A 26047-nucleotide genomic window follows, 5' to 3' on the forward strand; every position below is an offset into this window, starting at 1 on the left:
ATGATGACGCCGTCTCTCAGTGCAGCCCCTTTGACACCCTGTTGGCATAAACACAAAATCCATCACATGACGCACGTGTTCATAGATTATTATAATATTAATATTTACATATTTTACAGCCCTAATAAATATCTATCCATTTTGACACCGCTTATCCTCATCAGGGTCGCGGGGGTATGCTGGAGCCTATCCCAGCTGACTTGTTGGCCAGCCAATCACAGGGCACATGGACAAACAAGCATTCACCAATGTGGGAGGATGCTGGAGGGAACCAGCTAATATGTTCATATTCAATATTAACACATTGTACATGAACAGTAAATCACAGTAGCAGGATTAATAATAATGAATGAAATATTTCAGAATATGTAGCCCATTTTTATTTTTACTTTGTAGAGCGGCACGGTGGTCGAGTGGTTAGCGCGCAGACATCACAGCTAGGAGACCAGGGTTCAATTCCACCCTCGGCCATGTCTGTGTGGAGTTTGCATGTTCTCTCCGGGTACTCCGGTTTCTTACCACATTCCAAAAACATGCTAGGTTAATTAGCCACTCCAAATTGTCTACCATAGGTATTTGCTCATATTTTGGCTAGCTAACAATAAAGTTAAAATCAAGCACACAGCGTATGAGGATGTTTTTTAGTATTTTTTTTTAAATCAAATAAAGCTGTAATATTACAAGAATAAAGTCAGAATATAATGGGAATAAAGTAAAAAAAAAAAAGCGAAACAGAAAAATCAGTAGTCATTTTACAAAAATATAATGAAAATATTAAAACAAAAAAGTTGTAATTTCACAAGAATAACATCATAATGTTCTGAGGAAAAATTCCACAATGCTAGTAGTGTAATATTATGAGAAACAAATCAAATAAAGCTGTAATATTACAAGAATAAAGTCAGAATATAATGGGAATAAAGTCATAATTAAGAGTTGAAAATGTACTAAAAAATGAAAATACTTGGAAAAATGTGAAAATTGGGGTGCACGGTGGTCGAGTGGTTACAGCGTATAGGCCTCACAGCTAGGAGACCCGGGTCAATTCCACCCTCGGTGATCTCTGTGTGGAGTTTGCATGTTCTCCCCGTGCATGCGTGGGTTTTCTCCGGGTACTCCGGTTTCCTCCCACATTCCAAAAACATGCTAGGTTAATTAGCCACTCCAAATTGTCCATAGGTATGAATGTGAGTGTGAATGGTTGTTTGTCTATATGTGCCCTGTGATTGGCTGGCCACCAGTCCAGGGTGTATCCCGCCTCTCGCCCAAAAAGACAGCTGGGATAGGCTCCAGCATACCCCCCGCGACCCTCGTTTGGAAAAAGCGGTAGAAAATGAATGAATGTTACTTTGTAACATGACCTCAGCAAGGAAATCCTACCAATCTATGCTCTGATGACACCACGTCCATCGTCACCCAGGTCCGAGCCTTGATGACCATGGTGGACAGCCTGGCGCTGATGTAAAGCTGAAGAACAGCCAGGATCATCAACGTGACATCCATGACCGTCAGCAACCTCTGATGGAGGATGCACATGTTAAAAGCACCATTTAATCCTCACATTAAAAAAAGACTTTAACTCCACCTGAGCCAAGAGAGCCACCGCCTTGCAGTTGTCATCCTGAAGCCTTCCTCCGCACATCCACAGGATGGATGCATTTTCCACGTCGATGGCGTAGAGCACCAAGGCCGCCACAGCGAATAAAGCTCCAACCAGGTTCATTAACGCAGTAAAGCACCTCTGGAAAAGAATCCAAAAAGTCTTTTATTTCATCAGCTCCTGAAGAGACTTAACTGTGAGGAGGTCTCACCAAGCAGGGGGGCGGGAACTGTCCAGCCAAGATTGACAGAATCCCCGTTATGATGAACTATTGAGGTTAAGAAAAAAACATTTGAAAAATCAACCCGTGCTCTTTTTTTTGATACTGCTTGTCGCTGTTAGATCATGCAAATCCGACCTGCGTCGGAATCGACCACGTACCACAGCACCCAGCCAGTAGGCGGCGCCTAAACTGGTCAAATCAGCAGGACTGGTACTGGTTCTTCCAGGGCCCAGGCCGATGTTGCACACACCCACCATGATTTGTGCCGTCTGTAAGGCACCAAGAACAACGAAGACTTAATGAAGTTAATTGTGGTCAAAGTGTAACTTTTTTCCTTTAATATTTCAAGTCTGCTACTAAAATGACATCATTTTTGGTATGAAGAAATGCAGCTAGAAAAAAGGAAAGTGTAAATTTATGACAATACGGTCAAAATATTAAGAGAAAAAAAAATCCTAGTTTATTTTGTAAAATTGGGATTTTTTTTCTCCTCCTAATTCTCCTAATTTTACAAAATAAACGTGTAAAATTAGGAGTTTTTTTCTCTTAATATTTTGACCGTATTGCTGCATCATGCAGCTAGAAAAAATGAAAGTGTAAATTTATGACAATACGGTCAAAATATTAAGAGAAAAAAAAGAAAAAAGTTTATTTTGTAAAATTACTAATTTTTTTGTAAAATTAGGATTTATGACAATACGGTCAAAATATAAAGAGAAAAAACTCCTAATTTTACAAGTTTATTTTGTAAAATTAAGATTTTACTCTTAATTTTACAAAATAAACTTGTAAAATTAGGAGTTTTTTTTCTCTTAATATTTTGATCGTATTGTCATAAAGAAATGCAGCTAGAAAAAATGAAAATGCTAATTTATGACAATACGGTCAAAATATTAAGAGAAAAAAAATCCTAGTTTATTTTGTAAAATTAGGATTTTTTTTCTCCTCCTAATTCTCCTAATTTTACAAAATAAACGTGTAAAATTAGGAGTTTTTTTTCTCTTAATATTTTGACCGTATTGTCATAAATTAGCATTTTCATTTTTTCTTGCTGCATTTCTTTATGACAATACGATCAAAATATTAAGAGAAAAAAACCTCCTAATTTTACAAGTTTATTTTGTAAAATTAAGAGTAAAATCGTAATTTTACAAAATAAACTTGTAAAATTAGGAGTTTTTTCTCTTTATATTTTGACCGTATTGTCATAAATCCTAATTTTACAAAAAAATTTGTAATTTTACAAAATAAACTTTTTTCTTTTTTTTCTCTTAATATTTTGACCGTATTGTCATAAATTTACATTTTCATTTTTTTAGCTGCATTTCTTTATGACAATATGATCAAAATATTAAGAGAAAAAAAACTCTTAATTTTACAAAATAAACTTGTAAAATTAGGAGTTTTTTTCTCTTAATATTTTGACCGTATTGTCATAAATCCTAATTTTACAAAATAAACTTGTAAAATTAGGAGTTTTTTTCTCTTTATATTTTGACCGTATTGTCATAAATCCTAATTTTACAAAAAAATTTGTAATTTTACAAAATAAACTTTTTTCTTTTTTTTCTCTTAATATTTTGACCGTATTGTCATAAATTTACATTTTCATTTTTTCTAGCTGCATTTCTTTATGACAATATGATCAAAATATTAAGAGAAAAAAACTCTTAATTTTACAAAATAAACTTGTAAAATTAGGATTTTTTTTCTCTTAATATTTTGACCGTATTGTCATAAATTTACATTTTCATTTTTTTAGCTGCATTTCTTTATGACAATATGATCAAAATATTAAGAGAAAAAAAGCTCTTAATTTTACAAAATAAACTTGTAAAATTAGGAGTTTTTTTCTCTTAATATTTTGACCGTATTGTCATAAATCCTAATTTTACAAAATAAACTTGTAAAATTAGGAGTTTTTTTCTCTTAATATTTTGACCGTATTGTCATAAATCCTAATTTTACAAAAAAAATCAGTAATTTTACAAAATAAACTTTTTTCTTTTTTTTCTCTTAATATTTTGACCGTATTGTCATAAATTTACACTTTCATTTTTTCTAGCTGCATTTCTTCCTATCAAAAATGATGTCATTTTAGTAGCAGACAAAATAAACCTGTAAAATTAGGAGGTTTTTTTTCTCTTAATATTTTGACCGTATTGCCAGTGGCGGAGGTACAGGGTGGCCAGGGGTGGCAGGGGTGTAAAAAAAAAAAGTGTAAATTTATGACAATACGGTCAAAATATTAAGAGAAAAAAAAAAAAACTCCTAATTTTACAAGTTTATTTTGTAAAATTAGGAGTTTTTTTCTCTTAATATTTTGACCATATTGTCATAAATTTACACTTTAATATTTTTCTAGCCGCATTTCTGCTATTGATTTTCACATTTTATTCATTCATTTTCTACCGCTTATCCTCACGAGGGTTGCGGTCATCCTGGAGCCTATCCCAGCTGTCTTGGGGCGAGAGGCGGGGTCCACCCTGGACTGGTGACCAGCCAATCCCAGGGCACATATAGACAAACAACCATTCACACTCACATTCATACCTATGGACAATTTGGAGTCGCTAATTAACCTAGCATGTTTTTGGAATGTGGGAGGAAACCGGAGTACCCGGAGAAAACCCACGCATGCACGGGGAGAACATGCAAACTCCACACAGAGATGGCCGAGGGTGGAATTAACCCGGGTCTCCTAGCTGTGAGGCCTCTACGCGGTAACCTCTCGACCACCGTGCAGCCCAATTTTCACATTTTTCCAAGTATTTTCATTTTTTAGTACATTTTCAACTCTTAATTATGACTTTATTCCCATTATATTCTGACTTTATTCTTGTAATCTTACAGCTTTATTTGATTTGTTTCTCATAATATTACACTACTAGCATTGTGGAATTTTTCCTCATAACATTATGATGTTATTCTTGTGAAATTACAACTTTTTTGTTTTAATATTTTCATTATATTTTTGTAAAATGACTGCTGATTTTTCTGTTTCGCTTTTTTTTTTATTAACAGATCCATGTGCTGAATCAGGCTTCACGGCCACCCCTGGCCACCCTTGTAGTAAAATGTAATTTGCGATGTAGTGTTTCCTACCCCGAGAGCAGACACAACATTGCTGTCAGTGCGGGAAGAAGCGGTCAGGATGGGACACAGGGATGCCAACATGTTGTCGCTGTCAGCTGCCAATCAAACAATCCTCCTTGCCCTTCGACACACACCTGAAATAACAAAAAGAGGGAAAAAAAAAAAAAAGGCTCAGCGCATGAATGCCCTGGTGTGATGTTTAACCACGTTATCGAGTCCAAATATGCTGATGTATTATGGAAGAAAAAAAAATCTTTATTTGTTCTACTTCCTGCCTGCGGGGTTTAAAACCCACACAACTTTTAAATGCAGCAACACATTTTCAAGTGTTTAGAATAAATGAAAGTCGTCTTAACGTGTCAGATCATATTAAATATATAACATTTAACACATACTAAAGCACAAAATATTAAACAGAAAAACAAGAGGAACTCACCTGCTAGTGTGGAGCGTGGTGCTGCAGCAAATCCTTTCCTTCCGTCTTTTTCTTTTTTTTTTTTTTTCTTTTTACCCAGCAGCTCCACTCCACCTCGAACCGCTCTGATTTTTCAGAATAAAAGCTCCATAAATAGGCGGTGCAAGAGGTCTAGGACAGGGGTGGGCAAACTTTTTGACTCGCGGGCCGCATTAATTTAACAAAATTGACGGGGGGGGATTATGTAGTATTTTACACGTAACAGTCCATTTTTACACCTATATTTTTACACATATTTTACATGTAAAAGTGTCATGCAATCTGCTATATGTGCACTTTGAAATCATTTATTTGATGTAAAGTGTGTTTCTCAATGTATTATTAGTTATTTTTATTAGAATTATTATTATTATTAGTTATAGTAATGTTATTATATTATTATTATTATTTTGTTATATTAATAATATTACTACATTATTATATTAATATTATTAACAACAATATTAATATAATAGTAGTATTATTATCATTATTTGTATTACTATTATTGTGCTTGTGCTCCTTTTTCCAGGAGTATTTTGTAATATTACTACCATTATTATATTAATATTATTAACAACAATATTAATATAATAATAATAATACATTTTATTTAAAAGCGCCTTTCAGGACACCCAAGGTCGCTGTACAGGAGAATATAATAGTAGTATTATCATTATTGACAACATTATTATTATTATTATTATTATTATTATTATGTGCTTGTGTCCCTTTTTACAGGAGCATTTTGTAACAGACCACATCAAATAACGAAATTGATAAAGCAGCTACCTCAACCATCAAAAAATTGGCCCAAGCCATGATGCCAGGTTGTATGTTGAGTTCAAATGAAATATTTGGAAAAAACAGGCGGGCCATATTGAAACACTTGGCGGGCCGGATGTGGCCCCCGGGCCGTAGTTTGCCCACCCCTGGTCTAGGAGTAGACACGTCTACATGCCAATATGCAGCACTTTGCATGATTTCATCATAAAAACACACTCATGGTAAACACACCTTGGTATTCCCAATCCTGAATATTAAGAGGGGTACACTAACTTGGATTATTAAATGTTTCATTTTACAAAACAAAATTTCACCTTTAAGCACCAAGGTGTCCAATGTGTGTCCTATGGCTGTTTTTTTATTGGCCAATTTTAATTTTATTGACTAAAAGCAAAACAGAAAAACCAGCAGTAATTTTGCAAAAATATAATCAAAATATTCAGACAAAAAAGTTGTAATTTCACAGGAATAACATCATAATGTTATGAGGAAAAATTCCACAATGCTAGTAGTGTAATATTATGAGAAATAAATCAAATAAAGCTGTAATATTACAAGAACTAGAAAATTCCCGCGGAAATTTTGATGGGCTTGCCACCTGTGCTGTGAACCTCGGGCCCGGTGCGCCAACGGCTACCGTGCTAGCACCTAGCAAGACAGCCTCAAGTACCGAAAAGGTTGATGCTGTCCCATAGTGTCCCCACATCATGCCATGTGTCTATTTGCCTTTAGAAATGAGTAAATTAGCTAAAATGCTAACATGCTAACAGTCATCATGCTAGCACCTAGCAAGAGGGCCTCAAGTTTAGAAAGTGCCAAGGTTGTCCTATAACCTTCCTACATCATGCCATGTGTGTATTTGCCTTTAGACATGAGTAAATTAGCTTAAATGCTAACATGCTAGCAATTAGCATTTAGCCACAGAGAGAGTTGAGAAGTTTATCTCAAAAATGAGCCGTTAATCACGTTTCTACGTGGCCGTATGGCTGAGCTACAAGGCTGTGAAAAGTCTGTAAATTCTCGTTTTCCCTGGAATGTGGCTGTTCTAAAAATAGAACAGGTGTATCTAATCTAGTGGCCCATTTTTGAACGTTTCGGTGAATAGCGTCGCCATGCTTACACAAAATGTTCCAAAAAATAAATACCGCTGTAGTCCTGAGCGGTGTAACATGTGTGGGGGTCCTTCTTGCGGTTTTTGCCGCATTCCGCGCACAAAAATGGGAAGATTAAGATTAATAATAGCTAAACATCACAAGGAATAACAATATGGGCTTGCTCAGTAATGCAAGCCCCATAGACTGCTGCTTATAAAGTCAGAATATAAGGGAATAAAGAGTTGAAAATGTACTAAAAAATGAAAATACTTGGAAAATTGGGCTGCACGGTGGACGAGTGGTTAGCGCGTAGGCCTCACAGCTAGGAGACAAGGGTCAATTCCACCCTCGGCCATCTTTGTGTGGAGTTTGCATGTTCTCCCCGTGCATGCGTGGTTTTTTTCCGGGTATTCCGGTTTCCTCCCACATTCCAAAAACATGCTAGGTTAATTGGCCACTCCAAATTGTCCATAGGTATGAATGTGAGTGTGAATGGTTGTTTGTCTATATGTGCCTTGTGATTGGCTGACAAAACAGTCCAGGGTGTACCCCGCCTCTCGCCCCAAAGACAACTGGGATAGGCTCCAGCACCCCCGTGACCCTTGTGAGGAAAAAGCGGTAGAAAATGAATGAATGAATGAGTTCTCCTCCTATTTTGTGTGGAAGTGGTAACTTTTTGGCTTCGTATTTTGTCTTTCCCCACCCTCGGCCATCTCTGTGTGGAGTTTGCATGTTCTCCCCGTGCATGCGTGGGTTTTCTCCGGGTAGTCCGGTTTCCTCCCACATTCCAAAAACATGCTAGGTTAATTAGCCACTCCAAATTGTCCATAGGTATGAATGTTGCTCTGCTTCACAATGTCACAATAACTGCTCAAATTATTTTTTCCCCCCCAATGAACCACAGCACATCAGTGCTGGTGGCACTCATGCACACTGACACTATTCTAGACTACAAAAGACACAACTATCTTGCTACTTGTATATTCAGACAGTAAAGGATATGTTGACTCATTTTGAGTGGTTTGCAGATTGCAGGACTTCTGTATTTCGCTCTCCCAGAGACAGGAAGTCCCATGCACACACGGCACTCGTGTTTGTTCTGGATGCTGTAGCGAGGGCGGAGGGGATTGCCGTTTTAAAGCATCAGAAGATGTTGATCCAGTCCTTTTTCACATGATCGGAGCACCCCTGATTTCTGTATTATGGATTTCAGGTTTCTGGAAAATAATTCACAGCTTTTTTGTTTCATTCATTTTGACAAGAAGGCCAGAAATTGCATTTAAAAATAAGAAAATCTTTATTGTCGAAGTGAAATTTAGGCAAAGTAGGATTCCTTATTAATTATTATACTTGAGTACATTTCCGGTTGGGTACTTTTTATGATGGCAGTTGTCTCCTCAATGTAACATAATGGAATATTACTGATTACTGCATATTATGTGTTTTTCAATGAGTTTTATGAAGTCCTTATATTTGTATTTTTGTTTATTTGCCCATTTTTTGTTTGAAAATGCTTCATTTAGAAAATAAATATGTAAAATATGCATAGATTTTTTGCGTTAATATATATTGAAAACTAGTGACACGCCGTGTGGTGTGGTGAGGGAATACTACGGAAAGTCTTGTTGAAGCCAATGAATAAATAGTCACTGTGAAATAAAAAGTCCAAATTAGGAAATCTAAATGATAAAGGTATAAAGTGCATTCTTTGGAATATACGGCAATATAAAAAGTTTTCTATTTAGGCGGAAGGGTTGTTTTCCTCCAGAAGCGGGGTGTATTTCTCTGCATCATCGAGGCTCTAGGGAGAAGAACATCCATGGATGCATGAAGACATTTGTGAAGCAAGCTATCGTGGTCTTACACAAACAACAAACGGCTAACTTTTCTACCTTCTCGTCTCGGTTGCTGCTGCTGCTGCTGCACGTCAGAGCCTTGATAGCCAACACGGAGGAGCTGATGACGAGGCAGAGCTCCAGCACAGACAGCACGATCAGAACGCCGTTGATGGATCTCAGGAGCACCTGATAGAAGCCAGACCAGGACAAGTCATGACTAATAAACAGTACCTAAAAAACCGAATCCATTAGACATAAATATGAAATCCAGTGTGTTCATATTCTTATACCACGATTACTTTTATTATTTAGATTTTTCTGCATTACTATTATTATAAAATGATGCCGAACTCACCAAGTGTTTGATTGATCACTTGCTAATTAGGAAACGTGAGCTGGGTTTACACCCGCCTGAGACCTTACTGATGACGCAACAGTAATCCTGCTTCACTCTATCACAGTTTTATAAAAATATATTCATGAAACGTGCAGTTTTGTTGTTAAAAGAGAAGTTCACATTATATTGTTACAGCAAAATCAATGCTAATCAAACATAATGACTTTTGTAATGAGGTATATTATATTACTTTTTTCTCTCTATCACAAAAGGGTATCAGCAATGGCCACTTGAGAAAGTGGCCACCCCTAGAACTAGAACTAGAACTGAAGCTTACTGTAACAAAGGAAAACCTTGTGGTTGCTGGAGTTCTCGTGCAGTTGCACTGTAGTCCGAAAGTACAGTAAACCTCGGATATATCGGACTCGGATATATCGGAAATTCGCTCACAACGGACAGATAAAAAAGAACCGATTTTTCTGTAATGCATTTCCAATAAAAATTCATTGCATATATCGGATTTTTTATAACGGATTTCGCCTATTTCGGACAAAATCTCCAGTCCCGTTCCAATGCATTTCCATGAAATTTCCCTCGCATATATCGGATGGCCGCATCGTGGCGCTCCGATTCGCCGAATCGTGACAGGCCGCTATACGACGTCATTTGCAGCGTTTGCAGCGTTGCCTGCGCGTCCAGGTACATTGGAAACATAGTCAAGGAAGTGCCTTTTTATAACGGATAAAATCCGATTTACGCATATACCGGATATAAATCCGATATATGCGTAAAACGGACATTTTCCGGTATACGCATATAACGGATTTCGCTTATATCGGACAAAACCAGTGGGAACAATTGAATCAGATATATCCGAGGTTTACTGAACCACAGATGTACCCCACCTCTTGCCCACCCATCACCCTCATGAAGATACCCGTTTTAAGAATAATCGTGTTCCTGCACGCCATCGCGGTTGACTTTTCGCAGACTCGCTGTTTTGTAATTGCAATTTCAGTGCTTTGTGTTGTAGTCTTCTGCATCCTGATTGGCTGTAGACCGTCTTCCTGTTGTGGTTGCTTGCAAACTAGCTAACAGTGTGAGCTGTTGCTCGCCGGCACTAACAATAGCCAACCCCGCGACTCAGAACGCTGCACGGCCACAAGCTCTTTTGTTTGTTTTTGTTACGGTATACTTCCGTGAGAGCTAAACATTGCTCAAATTTGACTGAACACATTGCCTGTACAGTTCGAGGGTTTAGGGTGGTGACAGTTTGACACTGGAACAGATAAACTGACTTGACATTATAGCCCAGGGGTGGGCAAACTTTTTGACTCGCGGGCCGCATTGATATGACAAAATTTAGGGGGGGGGGGCAGACTATATATTTTACACGTAACAGTCCACCTGGTATTATTGTATCTGTAAAATTGTCATGCAATCTGCTATTATTATTTATTATTTTATATTTATATTTACATATTTTAAAAATAATAAAATATTATAATAATTACAATAAAATTAAAATAATAATTATTATATTATTATTATGCAAAATATGCAAATATAACAATAATATTATATATAATTAATATAATAATTAGCATTAATATAATACTTATAATAATCATAATAGTTCTAATAATAATTATAATAATCTAATAATCTAATAATAATTATTATTATTACTATGTGCTTTTGTCCCTTTTTTCAGGAGCACTTTGTAAACAACAGACCATGTCAAAAAACGAAATTGATACAACCATCAAAAGGTTGGCTCAGGCCATGATGCCAGGTTGTATTTTGAGTTTAAATGAAATACTTTGGAAAGATTGGGCGGGCCGTATTCAAACACTTGGCGGGCCGGATGTGGCCCCCGGGCCGTAGTTTGCCCACCCCTGTTATAGCCTATGAGAAAATGGTTTTGAAATCGGAAGAACTTGTGGACGTGTACCAATGTGGTCAACATCAGAAAATCCACCTTGGCGACACGGACACTTACAAGAATTAGGCCTTTTCCCTCCAAGCATTTCTGCTGCATATATTCCTCACTGGGACTCATGGTCGGGCTCGGGGTCTTCCTTCTCCTCCAGTAATAATCATTGTCGTCGTAGCGCTCGCAAATGCTCCACAGGCTTGTATTTGCCAAGTTCAATGAGTAGAGTACGATGGCGGCAATGGCGAAGGCAATTCCCGAGAAGTTCAGGATCACATTTACGATGATCTAAAAACAAAATCACATAATAGTTGTTGATAAAGATACAAATTGGGGAGGGGGGGGGGGGCAGCCATCACAAGTCCTACATGCGGTCCTTGTGTAACCCGCCTGGTTCACGCAGCCTTCCATTTCACACAGGTTCACGGAGTTGAGAGCGCTAGCCATCGAGCTAAATAAAATGAAAAAAATGTGCGACTACACTGAAGAAAGTCATCACAATGAGAGTTGAGTGAGACAGCCATTAAATGAAATCCAGTGCAGCTATTAAGGCAGGGGTCTCAAACACGCGGCCCGCGGGCCAATTGTGGCACTAGTGGACACTAGTTTGAGGCCCCAGCCTTGATATGAAAGTTTAATGTTAGTGCGGCCCGCGCAAGTTTGATATGGATGCTGTATGGTATCATGTACCCAGAAAAAATTATTACGTTTGATTCATGTTCATGTTAAAGGTTAAATAACTGTTAATAGTTATCCTCCCTATCCGTGTGGAAGTGGTAAGTTTTTGGCTATTTAAGTTGAAAGGAAATAACTTGAAGGCTACCGTTTAGGACGCTAGCTCTCTAGTTTGCGAGTTAGCATGTGTCTCAAGACCCTGCAGTTGCGCAATATGTTGTAAATAAAAAGAGTATAAATGTGACTATAGTCGTGTTTTGTCATGTCTACAGGGCTCTAATAATGCTTTGTTCATTTTAATCTGAAAAAAAATAATTTGTCAACCCACCAACTATATGTGGTTTCTTAAGTTTTTATTATTATTATTATATTTATTTATTTATTACAGATTGATTGATTTTCTTTATTCTTGATTTGTTTATTTATTTTTCATCTTATTTTGTGTAGAAAAATAAAAATTAAGATATTTGAGAACAGTGGAATGTTTTATCAGAGCTTTTCTTGTAGAAAATTGGAACCAAAGCGAAGTTTTTTGAATTTTTTGTTTTTAATAAATGTGTTTTTTTGGGGGGAAAACCTGATGCGGCCCAGTCTCACCCAGACCCGAGCTCCAGTGACCCCTAAGTAAATTGAGTTTGAGACCCCTGTCTTAAGGTGTCATGGAGTGCGGTTTACCAACTTGCATCCGCACAGCTGCCATCCGTTACACTCATCATACCACGTTTTGTATCACATCAGATGTTGTAGAAATTGTACAAATGTGTGTATAACTTGTATTAAAGTGGCTCCGCTGCATTTTCATTAATATGCGGGCCTCACTTGAAGACGTTTGGACAGCGCTAACAATGAATGATATGACAGAAGGCGAATGCTACTCACCAGACATGGACTCGGGTACTTCTCAGACAAAATACAGAAAATGCCGAATATGATGAACTACAAAAGACCAAGATGATGTTGTATGATAATTTGAACACATGTTAAGTGAGGTTGAAGGTAAATAATGCTGAAGTGCAGCTGGAAAGGACAAGTGTCTTACCAATCCTCCCAGCCACTCAGGAAATGCACTTTCATCCATTTGCCACCAGGAGCCAGGTCCCGAGCATAGGAGGATGGTTCCCAGGCCGATGTGGAGCAAGCCGACCATGATATGAAGTGCCTAGACAGAAGACATGCATCACTTTGACTGGCGGGTGTCAGCGTATGGCCCACCTGCACTTAAATCTCACCCCCAGCACTGACTGGGACGCTCCCATGACAGTCCTGAGGTGTTGGGACACGGAGCAGCAAAAGGGGCTGTAGCAAAGGCTGCAGAAGATTTGGCACAAAGGGGGCCAGCGACTTTTGGAGTCGGAGGTCAGCGTCAGGACAGTGACCTCATTAGTCCGTGTCATGGTCAAAGACATCCTGCCTGGTCCTGAGGAGGGAAGGTAATATGTTAATATACCACTTTATTTAATATGACAAATATATTGGCAAAGAATATGGGCACATCAATACCACGGGTGCTATAAGTATCAGATCAATACTAACGTGCTAAGAGTGGTATTTTTTACACTTCAATTCTGTGTTTATTTTCACAAACATCTATTTTCTGTTGTGTGGCTCATATTGCTACTTATGTATATATATTTGAATGAAATTAGTTTATTTTGCACAAAAGAGAATAATTATATTATTGTCAACGTCTTATATTGTTGTATTTTTATATTATCTTTTCACAAATAGGTGCGGATGCAGTTTTTTGGGGGGCTACATTTGCATCATTACATCGGTGCTGCCACCTCTGGCCATAATCTGAACTGCAGTAAATGCTTTTTTTCCCATTTGACAACAACCTTAACAGATATTTAAATGCGCCTTTTTAATGTTATTTCTTGTCTTGCGCTAGGACAACACTCGAGACATTTGAATATGATAAAAATATAGTATTTAGTATTACATGAGTGGGCGTAGCCAGCAGAATTGCTTAGACGGGAAATCATGTTGTGTCGTTGTTTACATTACGACATCTTATCCGATTTGATTAGAAATGACGATTGTTTTGGTGTAATTTCACCTGAAAGGCGCATTTGTAGGTGTCCTAATAAGATAATAATAATAATAATAATAATAATAATAATACGAAAAGATGCCAAAATGTTCAACAAAGCTCTGTCGAACCAAGCAGGGGTTAGCCTAACAAATGGTAGTTAAGGTATACACGTTTTAACAAAACAGAAGAGTACATACCTGTTTGGGTGAGTTTCTGTAGATTTAAATCCAGTAGAAAAGTCAGTAGAACTCCCGATCGAGTCCGTTTGTGATGACCCAGAAAGATCTTTCACTTCCGGTTTCGCCTCCCTCTTTTTCTAACCGGAAGAAGACACATTATCCTCGGCTGTTCATGCCGCTCTGTAGTGGGGATTCTAAAATGTATAACCGTTGATAGTGGCATTTTTTTTTATCCTGGGAAGTTTTTTCCCCATTTATTCCAACATTCTGGTTATATTTATCCTTTGGAATGACAATACCGATAAGGTCATTCATCGTCATTGGCGACTGAAACGTCCAACCTAAAAGTGAAAACACACACACATAAGATAAAAAATACACAGCCCCCAACGGACATGGGGGAAATAATTTTGATGGGTGAAAAGAGGAACATTTTTTAAGACCTCGCTGTAAGATTTTAAGTAGGAAAAATTTGCTCTCTTAATGGCGTTTCCGCCATCACACACAACAGGCCTCTTCACCAACAATTCACCCAGCCCCTTTCACCCGTGAAGGGCCAACCAAAATTCACCAACGAGAGGGTGAGGCAAGTTGTCTAAAAGACACCATATTTACATTTCTAACACCCTTCTTTTATGCTACAAAAGCCGTTCAATATTACCACACTGAAGATTCACTTTCTATATACATTTTAAGCACTAGATTACATTTAACAACTTAGATTACCCAACAACTACCCAGTTAACCCCCCCCTCCCCCAGGTGACACTTGGGAGAGCCCAATCAAGGTGATCAGCCTATGGCCTGCACTCACATGGGCCCACCTCCATGCTTGTGGCCTGACCAATCACCTCAAAGAAAGGAGAAACTGATGAGAAACAAGGAACAAAACCAATGACTTCTGAAATGAAATGAAAAAAGCAACTAAAGTGGCAATTAAACAACTCAAGTGACAAACAAATATAAGTACTAACCAGAATATATGTGTAAATAACAAAAGCCTAACTATATACACAAATACTGATACTATACTATACTATACTATACTCAGGTGATAATGGCCACTGAATCTGAGAAATTATGTCTTTACATCCTGTTGGTGATTTTTTCATTCACCACTTTTTCCTCACAAGGGTTGCGGGGGGTGCTGGAACCTATCGCAGCAGTCTTGGGGCGAGAGGCGGGGTACACCCTGGACTGGTGGCCAGCCAATCACAGGGCACATATAGACAAACAACCATTCACACTCATGTTCATACCTATGGACAATTTGGAGTGGCTAATTAACCTAGCATGTTTTTGGAATGTGGGAGGAAACCGGAGTACCCGGGGAAAACCCACGCATGCACGGGGAGAACATGTAAACTCCACACAGAGATGGCAGAGGGTGGAATTGACCCGGGTCTCCTAGCTGTGAGGCCTATACGCGCTAACCACTCGACCACTGTGCAGCCCAATTTTCACATTTTTCCAAGTATTTTAACATTCATTAACATTGGAATCAAACTCGGGTCTCCTAGCTGTGTGGCCTGCGCACTAACCATCCTTTTTTTCATTCATTCATTTTCTACCGCTTTTTTCCTCACGAGGGTCGCGGGGGTGCTGGAGCCTATCCCAGCTGTCTTCGGGCGTAAGGCGGGGTACACCCTAGACTGGTGGCCAGCCAATCACAGGGCACATATAGACAAACAACCATTCACACTCACATTCATACCTATGGACAATTTGGAGTCGCCAATTAACCTAGCATGTTTTTGGAATGTGGGAGGAAACCGGAGTACCCGGAGAAAACCCACGCATGCACGGGGAGAACATGCAAACTCCACACAGAGATGGCAGAGGGTGGAATTGAACCCTGGTCTCCTAGCTGTGAGGTCTGCGCGCTAACCCCTAGACCACCGTGCCGCCCCCATCCTTTTTTTGCCCATCTAAATAATTTTCCCCTACGTTGCCTCGGATAATCAGTGAACACAAAAATAAACAACAAATCAACTGTTCAATGTTGCATGAAAGCATGAAATTAATTTTGCCCTTCCTTATTAGAGATGGGCATAAAATAGTGAAACATTCAACAATGGAACATGGTAGCGCTTTTTTCGCTTTATCGTGAAATTTCCCCCAAATAACCCTTGCTTGTTTTTGCTACATTTATTCTCTTCCTTTCTCTCCCAAAATGACAACAGAGCCAACTTACAGCAGGAAAATTGGTAAATGGGAATTATAAGTGCTATAGTTTTAAACACAGGGTAGGAACAAATTTAAAACTAATTAAAAAAAAGTGTCCCGGGTTGTGATCAAATCCTCCGCCGTTAAGGCAGCAGCTGTAGCATTACACCACCGAGTCAGGAGTCACATTATTCCATTCCTTTTCATAGGCGGTCCTGATGAGCATGTCTGATTAAGTGCAAAAAAATACAGAATATCATAGAACAGGGGTGCTCATTAAGTCGATCGCGATCTACCGGTTGATCGCTGGTCAATCGCGGCGTGACATTAAAAAAAATATCATCCCAGCATCAATGCCGTCACTTGATTGATATACAGGGCAGCCATTCAGATGACAACTGAATGTTGCCCTTCGGGCGACCAATCAAATCAAACAACGTCTCTAAGTGCAGCAGAACTTACGATGTCAGCCTATCATCCATCCCCGTTACTTGATTGACATACAGGACAACCAGTCAGATGACAACTGAATTTTGACCTTTAGGTCACCGCTCATGCGTAAACAAAGATGCAAAGTGCTAAGCTAGTCGGCGAATTGCGTCAGATTTTAAGCCCTCGCTAAAGTTTATGGTCACTAAAATGAGTGAAGGAGCTGGACCAAGTAAAAAGGCAAAAACTGGACCAAGTAAAAAGGCAAAAAACATATCACTTCCATACGGATATGGAATATTATACGGATATTATGATACGGATATTATCCATGATAAACATTTGGAAGTGTGCTTGAGGCTGGCTATCAGCAGCTACTGTCCGGACTATGCATCCCTGGCTGGTTCAATTCAGTGCAAGTCATCAAAGTAAACTCAGGTAATTACAAAAAATCTTAATAGTTAATTATGTGTGTTTTGCAATATTGGCTCATTTGGTTATGTAAGGTACATCAACATACATTGTACGTACAAATAATCCTCAATACATTTGAAAATAAATAGATGTTTTGCATTTTTGTAGTGGGTAGATCATTTTGACTCGGTCATTTTAAAAGTAGCTCGCATGCTGAAAAAGTGTGAGCACCCCCGTCATAGAATATATACAGTGAGATATAAAAGGTGAGGTTTGACACACTGGACAGGCAGCATGAAGAAGAACATTGCCATTTAGGCTGAAGGGCTGGCAGGGACAATGTCCTCCGGAAGCGGTTTGTAGTGTTCTGGATCATCCAGACCCTAAAAGAGAATAGGTTTTTCAGAGATCCATTGTAAAGACAGAAATCCAATGAGGAATACAATGAGTTTCTCCAGCAGCTTAATTAATACATAAATAAAACATGTTTACCTTCTCATCTCTCTTGTTGAGCCTCAAAGCCTTAATAGCCAACACGGATGAGCTGATGACGAGGCAGAGCTCCAGAACGCAGAGCACCAGCAGAATTCCATTGATGGCCGTCAGAACCATCTCACGGAAGAGAGAATTGGCGATGATGTCAGTAGCGTTTTTGTTGGAAAACAACCAAAATGAAGCACTGAAGGGAATCTAGAAGAGTGAGGTCCATAATGCCCTCCACTACATTGGCACTTACAATAATTGTGGCTTTTCCACGCAAGCATTGCTCATATAAGTCCCTCTCGTTAGGATTCATCGTTGTCACATTGGCAAGGTGCCAGTCGTCTTCATATTGTGGCTGGCACACATCCCACATACTATCGGGGATGACTACGATGTTGATAGCGTAGAGTATGACGGCGACACTGGCAAAGCCCACACCCGACAGGTTCAGGATCACATTGATGATGACCTAAACAAAAAACAAAATGGCAATATTAAATGTATTATAATAACAGATATTATCATCACGGGTACCAAAAACATCACAACACCCACCCATAACTTCTATCTTCAATTTGACAGCGCCACCCTCAATCCATCCCCGCTCAGCCCGACTCCGTCCATCACTTACAAATCCCTGATCCATGCATTCATCCCAACCAGAATGGACTACTGCAACAGTATTCTCTACGGTACACCTTCCAAAACCCAAACAAACTACAATATATTCACAACTCCGCCTCCTCACCTCCAGGACATCACCCCTTTCCTCCAAAACCTCCACTGGCTTCCCGTCCCCCAACTCATTCACTTCAAAATTCTTCTCATAACCTACAAAGCCCTCCACGATCTGACCCCCCCCAAATCTCACAGACCTGCTCCATCCACACAATCCCCCTTCACTCCTCAGACTCCAACTTCCTGGCATTTACCCCTGTAAGACCAAGCTCAGAACCTTCTCCATTGCTGCCCCCACCCTCTGGAACTCTTTGCCCCATTCACTCCATGCTTGCCCTGACCTTCCCAGTTTCAAAAAGCAACTAAAAACCCACCTCTTTAAATCCGGTTTTTAATGTCTAACTTTTTATATCTGACTGCTGTGCCCCGCCCCGCTTTTACTCATGTTTTAACTGTGTTTTAAAGTGGCTACATTGGCTACCCGTCCGCTTCTGGATCGATTTTAAGATTCTCTTACTGGTTTTTAAATGTCTTAACGGCTTTGCACCTTCTTATTTATCTGCGGACCCTGCGGTCCTCCGGCACTGGCCTTTTAACAATACCAAAACCCAAAACCAAAACCCACGGTGAGGCAGCATTTAGCCACTATGGCCCCCACCTGTGGAACAGCCTGCCGGAGAGCCTCAGGACTGCGGAGACTGTTGATATTTAAAAAAAAAAGATTAAAGACACACCTTTTTAATCAGGCTTTTAACTCATATTTTAAACGTTTTTATCTTTTTAGTCCTATTTTATGCTCTTTTAACTCCAGTATTTCCTCAGGGGGCGTCCTCCACACTGGGGGCTGTGTCGGGTCTGCTGAGGGGGTGCCATCCTTGGGTCCCTTCGACCCGGCCGGCTGGGGGTTCCTCCCTTTAATGTGGGGGTCCGCCCGCCTGTCGGAGTCAGGGGGCCCGGGTGCTGGTCCCCCAATGGCACGGCCTGCGGCTCCTCCCAGTGTGGACGGCCCCTTGATCCTCAGTGCCATGCCATGTCTCCCTACTGTGTGTGGTTGTGTGATTGTGTGTGTGTGTGTGTGTGTCTAATATGGAGGGTTGGAGGGAGGGGCTTTCTTAGTATTTGTTTTTCCTTTTAATTGTACTGGTAATTGTTTTTAATTCTGTAAAGCACTTTGTGTTGCATGTCTTTGCAGGAAAAGTGGTATACAAATAAAGTTGATTTGATGTGTATTAACAAATGAATGTTGTATTTTAATGTATCTTTGACTCTGTTTACTTGCTTTATTCAACTCCATTCTTCTGTAAAGTGTCTTTGAGTACAGTAAACCTCAGGTATATCGGACTCGGATATATCGGAAATTCGCTCACAACGGACAGATAAAAAAGAACCGATTTTTCTGTAATGCATTTCCAATAAAAATTCATTGCATATATCGGATTTTTTATAACGGATTTGGCCTATTTCGGACAAAATCTCCAGTCCCGTTCCAATGCATTTCCATTAAATTTCCCTCACATATATCGGACGGCCGCATCGTGGCGCTCCGATTCGCCGAATCGTGACAGGCCGCTATACGACGTCATTTGCAGCGTTTGCAGCGTTGCCTGCGCGTCCAGGTACATTGGAAACATAGTCAAGGAAGTGCCTTTTTATAACGGATAAAATCCCATTTACGCATATACCGGATATAAATCCGGTATATGCGTAAAACTGACATTTTCCGGTATACGCATATAACGGATTTCGCTTATATCGGACAAAACCAGTGGGAACAATTGAATCCGATATATCCGAGGTTTACTGTATACACATTTACAAAGAATGTTATAGAATGATTCGAATTCTAATGGTATTTATTTTAAATGTTTAGGTTACAAATTCACAGTGTTACGTCCGGCTATATAGGGTAGGGCCAGACTTTTTCAAGATGCGCGTTTGGATATTTCTCATATTGTGGGTGTGAATCCCAGTCCTTATCCTTGCCCCCGGATATGAGCTATTGTAGCGGCTGTAACCAGCGGCAAGCTAAAACTCAACTCTGAACCACATACACGTCACTTCCTGCCCCCCACCACCACCACTCAGCTTCCCTAGCACCAGAACATATTTAATTTTCTCTTAGTATGTTTACTATAGGGCGGCACGGCGGTCTAGTGGTTAGCGCGCACAGCTAGGAGACCAGGGTTCAATTCCACCCTCGGCCATCTCTGTGTGGAGTTTGCATGTTCTCCCTGTGCATGCGTGGGTTTTCTCCGGGTACTCCGGTTTCCTCCCACATTCCAAAAACATGCTAGGTTAATTAGCCACTCCAAATTGTCCATAGGTATGAATGTGAGTGTGAATGGTTGTTTGTCTATATGTGCCCTGTGATTGGCTGGCCACCAGTCCAGGGTGTACCCCGCCTTTCGCACGAAGACAGCTGGGATAGGCTCCAGCCCCTGCGATCCTTGTGAGCATAAGCGGTAGAAAATTAATGAGTTATCCTCCTATTTTGTGTGGAAGTGGTAACTTTTTGGCTTCTTATTTTGTCTTTCCCCACCCTCTGCCATCTCTGTGTGGAGTTTGCATGTGCATGCGTGGGTTTTCTCCGGGTACTCCGGTTTCCTCCCACATTCCAAAAACATGCTAGGTAAATTAGCCACTCCAAATTGTCCATAGGTATGAATGTGAGTGTGAATGGTTGTTTGTCTATATGTGCCCTGTGATTGGCTGGCGACCAGTCCAGGGTGTACCCCGCCTCTCGACCAAAGTCAGCTGGGATAGGCTCCAGCACCCCCGCGACCCTCGTGAGGAAAAAGTGGTAGAAAATGAATGAATGTTTACTATATTGGATAATACTCGTGTAAAGTTGACTATAGATGCGTCATTCTATGCTTATAATGTTAAAAAAAAAACATTTAGGTCGTAGACAAGTTTTCTACGCTCTAACCACCAAAATGTTTAATTTATACTTTACTGTGTTTACTTTGTATTTTATTTGTTTTATGAGGTTGTATTTCTGTCATTCCCTGGCCTACCTCTTCCAGTTGTGCAAGTGCAAATACACTCTTCAAGGTTCTACAGAAAATCACAGAAAAAAATATATATGGTGATGTAAGAATGCTACTCACCAGACATGGGCTTGGGTACTTCTTGGACAAAATGCACAAGATGCCAAAGAGCACAAACTAGAAGACAAAAAGCAAGAACAGATAAAATCGCAGAATGATACCTTTAAAATGTGTTTTTAGGTTTCTAGAGATGGTTGCATTCAGTTGCTTACCACCGATCCCATCCACAAAGAAAATAAATTGGCATCACGGTTCCACCAGGCATTGTAATCGAAGCACATGGGGATGACTCCTAGGCCGATGTTGAGAAAGCCGACCATGATCTGTAGAGCCTATGATAGCGGACACACAAACGAGGGGGTGGTTGACACTGGGTGGTCCTGAGGAATTGAGCAACTACACACTTTGCTCTTAAATATAATCCACCACATACTTATGACAATGAACCACACCAGAGCTGTACAGTGCCAGCATTTCACTCACATGTTTGCATAGAAAAAGAGACTGTGTGTGTCGAGAAATGAAACGGGAGCGCTTGTGAAAGTACGCTTTCCAACCCCTTCATTTCGCTCCTGAAGTAAGTCCTTATCATGTCAAACAAACTACAGTTTCCTACAACTTTTCTTTGTTTACATCAGCAACTCTCGCGATGATGTCTCGTAGCTACTGCACAAGGCTAACTGAAGTAGCAGAGCGCAGAAATCGATCGATTTGTGCGCTAACGATGGATCCATCTCGGGCGCAGCGCTATCGATCGCACAGATCCATCGTTAGCGCGTAGTATCTATATGTATGAGTGCACGGTGTACTGTGTGCAATGTTTGTCTGTTAATAATAAAGTTTTAATATTTAAGAAATTTGATCCTAATTTTTTTCTGTGTTCCTTTTTTAAATTTTTATTTTATTTAGGAGCTGTGCTCCTAGCGAGAATTCCAAGCATACAGCCCCAATATACACTTTTACTGTCCTTCTTCAACTATAATATGTATGGTGAAAATGTTAAATCTTACCCCCAGTAAAGACTGAGAATTCCCCATGAGTGTACTCAAGTGCTGGGACACCGAGCAGCAAACGGGGCTGTAGCAAAGGGCCTTGAGGATTTGTAGTATCGGAGGTAAGGAACTTTTGGGATCAGAAGTCAGTGTCAACACGGTGACGCCATCAGCCTTCTTCGTGGTCACAGACATCCTGCCAACTCCTGAAAAAAATACAAGACTTTTACATTTTTACATTTTTAAGTAAAATTACATGCACGAGCGAAGCTGTTTTTTTTTTTAAACTTTAATTTTATTACTTTCGCCGTCTGGCAGCAATAACAAGTCTAGCAAACCGTGACGGAAACACAACTCTAACACAAAAGCAAACGACTGTTGATAAATAAAGAAGTTAAACGTTTAATAACTTACCAACTAATCCGAATCCGTGTTTTTTCTGAAGAAATGTTTTGTTCTGTTGTTACCTTCTTTTCTGTGTTCTTTTTTTTTCTTCCTCGATGACGCACACTGGGTGTGGCTGCAGGAGAAGTGTTCAGTGCTGCCATCTTGTGGTCATCAAATACAGTACGCCAAATTCCTACATTAACATTTTCAATGAAGTATATGTTTGGTCGTGGTATAATTTGGTAGAGATTCATTTAATGCGTTAAAAACTATAAATAAATACTATAAAATACATTTTTAATTAGTTACTTTAAGCTGAAAGTGCGCAGTACAAGTGTGACGACTACCATGACCAGAATGCATTGCGAACCCGGAACAGGAAGCTCACATCAACATCAGCTGACCTGCTGTTTGTGGGTGTGTAATAAACACTATCGTGACAGTGGGAACAAGTCAGTGTTTCGGCCCTTTTAGTTATTTATTTGAAGTACAACCCAACGTGATGTTACGACCAAAAGCTTTGACGCAGGTTCTGAGCCAAGCGAACACTAATGGAGTCCAAAGCACACTGTGAGTATTGCTATCAGCGGGATTCTAATTTGTCATTCGCAAACCATACATGGCTAGCAAGGGTTGTTACATGTATTTAAATCTTGATGTACACTGATATAGAGTGAAATATCTAATAAACTAGGAAAATGGTTGTACTTACTAATGCTGCTAAAGATGTAGTAGTTTGATTGTTGCCACTACTAGTACTACTACAACTCTTAAAATACCCTTAACTGCAGTGGTATTCCTGTTTCCTCCAGTGTTGATCCAGTGAGTTTTTGTGTTTCATAGAGAATAGCTGGTATTGAGTGACTGACTTGTATTTTAAAACACCTTTTCCACAGGAAATAATGGAAAAGGACCACCTTCATTCACAATACACAAGCGTATTTAATTAGTAAATAATTAGAGGTTAACCACTTTTAAAAGCTAAACACAAAATGTCAATGTTAACTTTGATAACAAGTGAAGTGTTTTGGTGACGCTGGAACCTTACTTCCCCTAACGTCCTGTGTACAATGGTTCCCCACATATTTGCAAATCAGCACTTGCATTTTTGTGGAGTTTCAAAATATCTAACATATCTATATATTGACGGTGTGGACATTGAAAGGGTGAAGGAAAATAAATTTCTGGGAATCACAATAGATGAAAATATGAGCTGGAAACCTCATATCACAACATAATGTGGCCAGAAATCACTCCACACTCTTTATTCCTCTCTGGTTCTACCATATCTTACTTATTGTGTGGAAATATGGGCTAATAACTATAAAAGCAATCTTCACTGGCTAAATGTACTGCAAAAAAGGTCAGTAAGGATAATTCATAATGCCGCCTACAGAGAACATACTAACTCCTTATTTCTAAATTAAATTAAATTAAATTAAATTAAATTAAATTAAATTAAATTTAATTTAATTTAATTTAATTTAATTTAATTTAATTTAATTTAATTTAATTTAATTTAATTTAATTTAATTTAATGTAATGTAATGTAATGTAATGTAATGTAATGTAATGTAATTTAATTTAATTTAATTTAATTTAATTTAATAAGGAGTTAGTATGTTCTCTGTAGGCGGCATTATGAATTATCCTTACTGACCTTTTTTGCAGTACATTTAGCCAGTGAAGATTGCTTTTATAGTTATTAGCCCATTAAATTAAATTACATTACATTACATTACATTACATTAAATTAAAAATACTTACAGTGCATCCGGAAAGTATTCACAGCGCTTCACTTTTTCTACATTTTCTCATGTTACAGCCTCATTCCAAACTGTATTAAATTAATCTCTTACCTCAAAATTCTACACAAAATACTCCATTATGACAATGTGAACAAAGTTTTTTTTGACATGTTTTGAATTGATTAAAAATAGAAAACAAAAAAAAAAATCACATTTACATAAGTATTCACAGCCTTTGCTTAATACCTTGTTGATCCACCTTTGGCAGCAATTCCAGCCTCAAGTCTTTTTGAATATGATCCCACAAGTTTAGCACATCTATCTTTAGGCAGTTTTGCCCATTCTTCTTTGCAATAAGTCTCAAGCTCCATCAGGTTGGATGGGAGACGTCTGTGCACAGCCATTTTCAGATCTCTCCAGATAAAATTGGCATTTTACGGGCCATTTCTGGATCCACTCTACTGTGAAACATCAGTCTCGTGTGTATTAAGACACCTTAACTTTACACAGTTTACTGAACAACGAAGGGTCCCTGCTGGCGTACTCCGGCTACGGCGACACTGACGCTCGGGTCACCGCTGCTATCGCCAGCAACATCTGGGCGGCATACGACAAGAACGGCCACCAAGCTTTCAATGAAGACAAACTTAAATTCATACTCATGGACTGCATGGTAAGAGACGCGTTTCTCCTCAAAGCGACACGACAAACTATCCTTTTGGAAGTTGACTAAGTGGTAAAATGCGTGATGTTGTGTCTGCGTTTACCTCAGGAGGGAAGGGTGGCCATCACGCGGGTGGCCAACCTGCTTCTTTGTATGTACGCCAAGGAGACTGTGGGCTTTGGGATGCTGAAAGCCAAGGTGAGAATTCCAACACCAGCAGTTCTCATGAATCATTTTTGTAAAAAATGACCTTATTGTTTTTGTTTTGTCTGCAGGCAGAGGCTCTGGTCCAATACCTGGAAGAACCGCTCACCCAGGTAGCAGCATCTTAGCCCATATGTGGCCCACATTCTGGTCGCTAGTCTTTTCTATCCTGGAATATTCATATGGATCTAAAGTGCTTGTTTCATGTCAAATGTGTAAAATAAACTATTTCTGATTACAATTCTTGATTCCGTTTTTTTATTCTGTGACTCTTCACAAGTTTTTGAAATTGAAATTTACCCGTTATGCGCTTTCCACTTTTCTGACCTATAAATGAAGAGCTAGCAACCAAAAGGCGCTAAATCCATTTTGACTGATTTTGAGAAAATCAATGATTTTTAACTACGCACATATCAATCTATTTGGTCATCAAGTCTATATTGCAAATGAAAGAGCTATCAATATAGGTCATAAAAATGTATGCTATAAAAATCCTGCACACACCATGTATTTTATATATTTTTTTTAATTATTTTTTTTTCGGATTTAGCGCCTTTTGGCTGAAATAAATTTGAAGTCA

General features: G+C 39.1%; 3 protein-coding genes across 5 annotated transcripts; 1 reads left to right on the forward strand and 2 right to left on the reverse strand.

Annotated features, from left to right (window-relative positions):
- Positions 1–6067: 6067 nt before the first annotated feature.
- On the reverse strand, positions 6068–14764 carry LOC131105640 (transmembrane protein 176B-like). Of its 3 annotated transcripts, none has more exons than XM_058053995.1 (7): positions 14272–14763; positions 13269–13456; positions 13079–13198; positions 12919–12975; positions 11431–11652; positions 9146–9277; positions 6068–8470 (listed from the first exon to the last, which is right to left on the reverse strand). In XM_058053995.1, the coding sequence occupies exons 2-7, from the start codon at positions 13443–13445 to the stop codon at positions 8423–8425; spliced, it is 756 nt and encodes a 251-aa protein (XP_057909978.1). In that variant the 5' UTR covers positions 13446–13456; positions 14272–14763; the 3' UTR covers positions 6068–8422. The 3 variants fall into 3 exon arrangements, with proteins under 3 accessions (XP_057909978.1, XP_057909977.1, XP_057909979.1); XM_058053994.1 differs by lacking the exon at positions 6068–8470 and adding an exon at positions 8527–9054 and having other exon boundaries at positions 14272–14761; XM_058053996.1 differs by lacking the exons at positions 6068–8470; positions 12919–12975 and adding an exon at positions 8527–9054 and having other exon boundaries at positions 14272–14764.
- A 1621-nt stretch (positions 14765–16385) lies between these two features.
- Positions 16386–23001, reverse strand: LOC131105658 (uncharacterized). The gene is made up of 7 exons (XM_058054030.1): positions 22879–23001; positions 22483–22670; positions 21685–21804; positions 21533–21589; positions 17998–18213; positions 17754–17873; positions 16386–17644 (listed from the first exon to the last, which is right to left on the reverse strand). Exons 2-7 carry the CDS (start codon positions 22657–22659, stop codon positions 17576–17578), a joined length of 759 nt encoding a protein of 252 aa, XP_057910013.1. The 5' UTR covers positions 22660–22670; positions 22879–23001; the 3' UTR covers positions 16386–17575.
- A 226-nt stretch (positions 23002–23227) lies between these two features.
- Positions 23228–25708, forward strand: lamtor2 (late endosomal/lysosomal adaptor, MAPK and MTOR activator 2). Its single transcript, XM_058053446.1, has 4 exons — positions 23228–23421; positions 25110–25272; positions 25372–25461; positions 25539–25708. The coding sequence occupies exons 1-4, from the start codon at positions 23354–23356 to the stop codon at positions 25593–25595; spliced, it is 378 nt and encodes a 125-aa protein (XP_057909429.1). The 5' UTR covers positions 23228–23353; the 3' UTR covers positions 25596–25708.
- Positions 25709–26047: the final 339 nt, after the last annotated feature.

This window comes from Doryrhamphus excisus, chromosome 17 (genome assembly GCF_030265055.1).
Source record: "Doryrhamphus excisus isolate RoL2022-K1 chromosome 17, RoL_Dexc_1.0, whole genome shotgun sequence".
In the NCBI taxonomy this organism is placed as follows: domain Eukaryota; kingdom Metazoa; phylum Chordata; class Actinopteri; order Syngnathiformes; family Syngnathidae; genus Doryrhamphus; species Doryrhamphus excisus.

Bases quoted from the DNA above. Each gene is read 5' to 3' on its own strand.
- LOC131105640 (XM_058053994.1), bottom strand. From the start codon at position 13,445: ATGTCTTTGACCATGACACGGACTAATGAGGTCACTGTCCTGACGCTG. The intron at 11,653-12,918 runs GTGAGTAGCATT...TTTTGTTTTTAG, and splicing joins AGTACCCGAGTCCATGTCTG to ATCATCGTAAATGTGATCCT. The intron at 9,055-9,145 runs GTAGAAAAGTTA...TCTTCTCCCTAG, and splicing joins GCAGCAACCGAGACGAGAAG to AGCCTCGATGATGCAGAGAA.
- LOC131105658 (XM_058054030.1), bottom strand. From the start codon at position 22,659: ATGTCTGTGACCACGAAGAAGGCTGATGGCGTCACCGTGTTGACACTG. The intron at 18,214-21,532 runs GTGAGTAGCATT...TTTTTTGTTTAG, and splicing joins AGTACCCAAGCCCATGTCTG to GTCATCATCAATGTGATCCT. The intron at 17,645-17,753 runs GTAAACATGTTT...ATTCTCTTTTAG, and splicing joins TCAACAAGAGAGATGAGAAG to GGTCTGGATGATCCAGAACA.
- lamtor2 (XM_058053446.1), top strand. From the start codon at position 23,354: ATGTTACGACCAAAAGCTTTGACGCAGGTTCTGAGCCAAGCGAACACT. The intron at 25,273-25,371 runs GTAAGAGACGCG...CGTTTACCTCAG, and splicing joins TCATACTCATGGACTGCATG to GAGGGAAGGGTGGCCATCAC. The intron at 25,462-25,538 runs GTGAGAATTCCA...TTTTGTCTGCAG, and splicing joins TTGGGATGCTGAAAGCCAAG to GCAGAGGCTCTGGTCCAATA.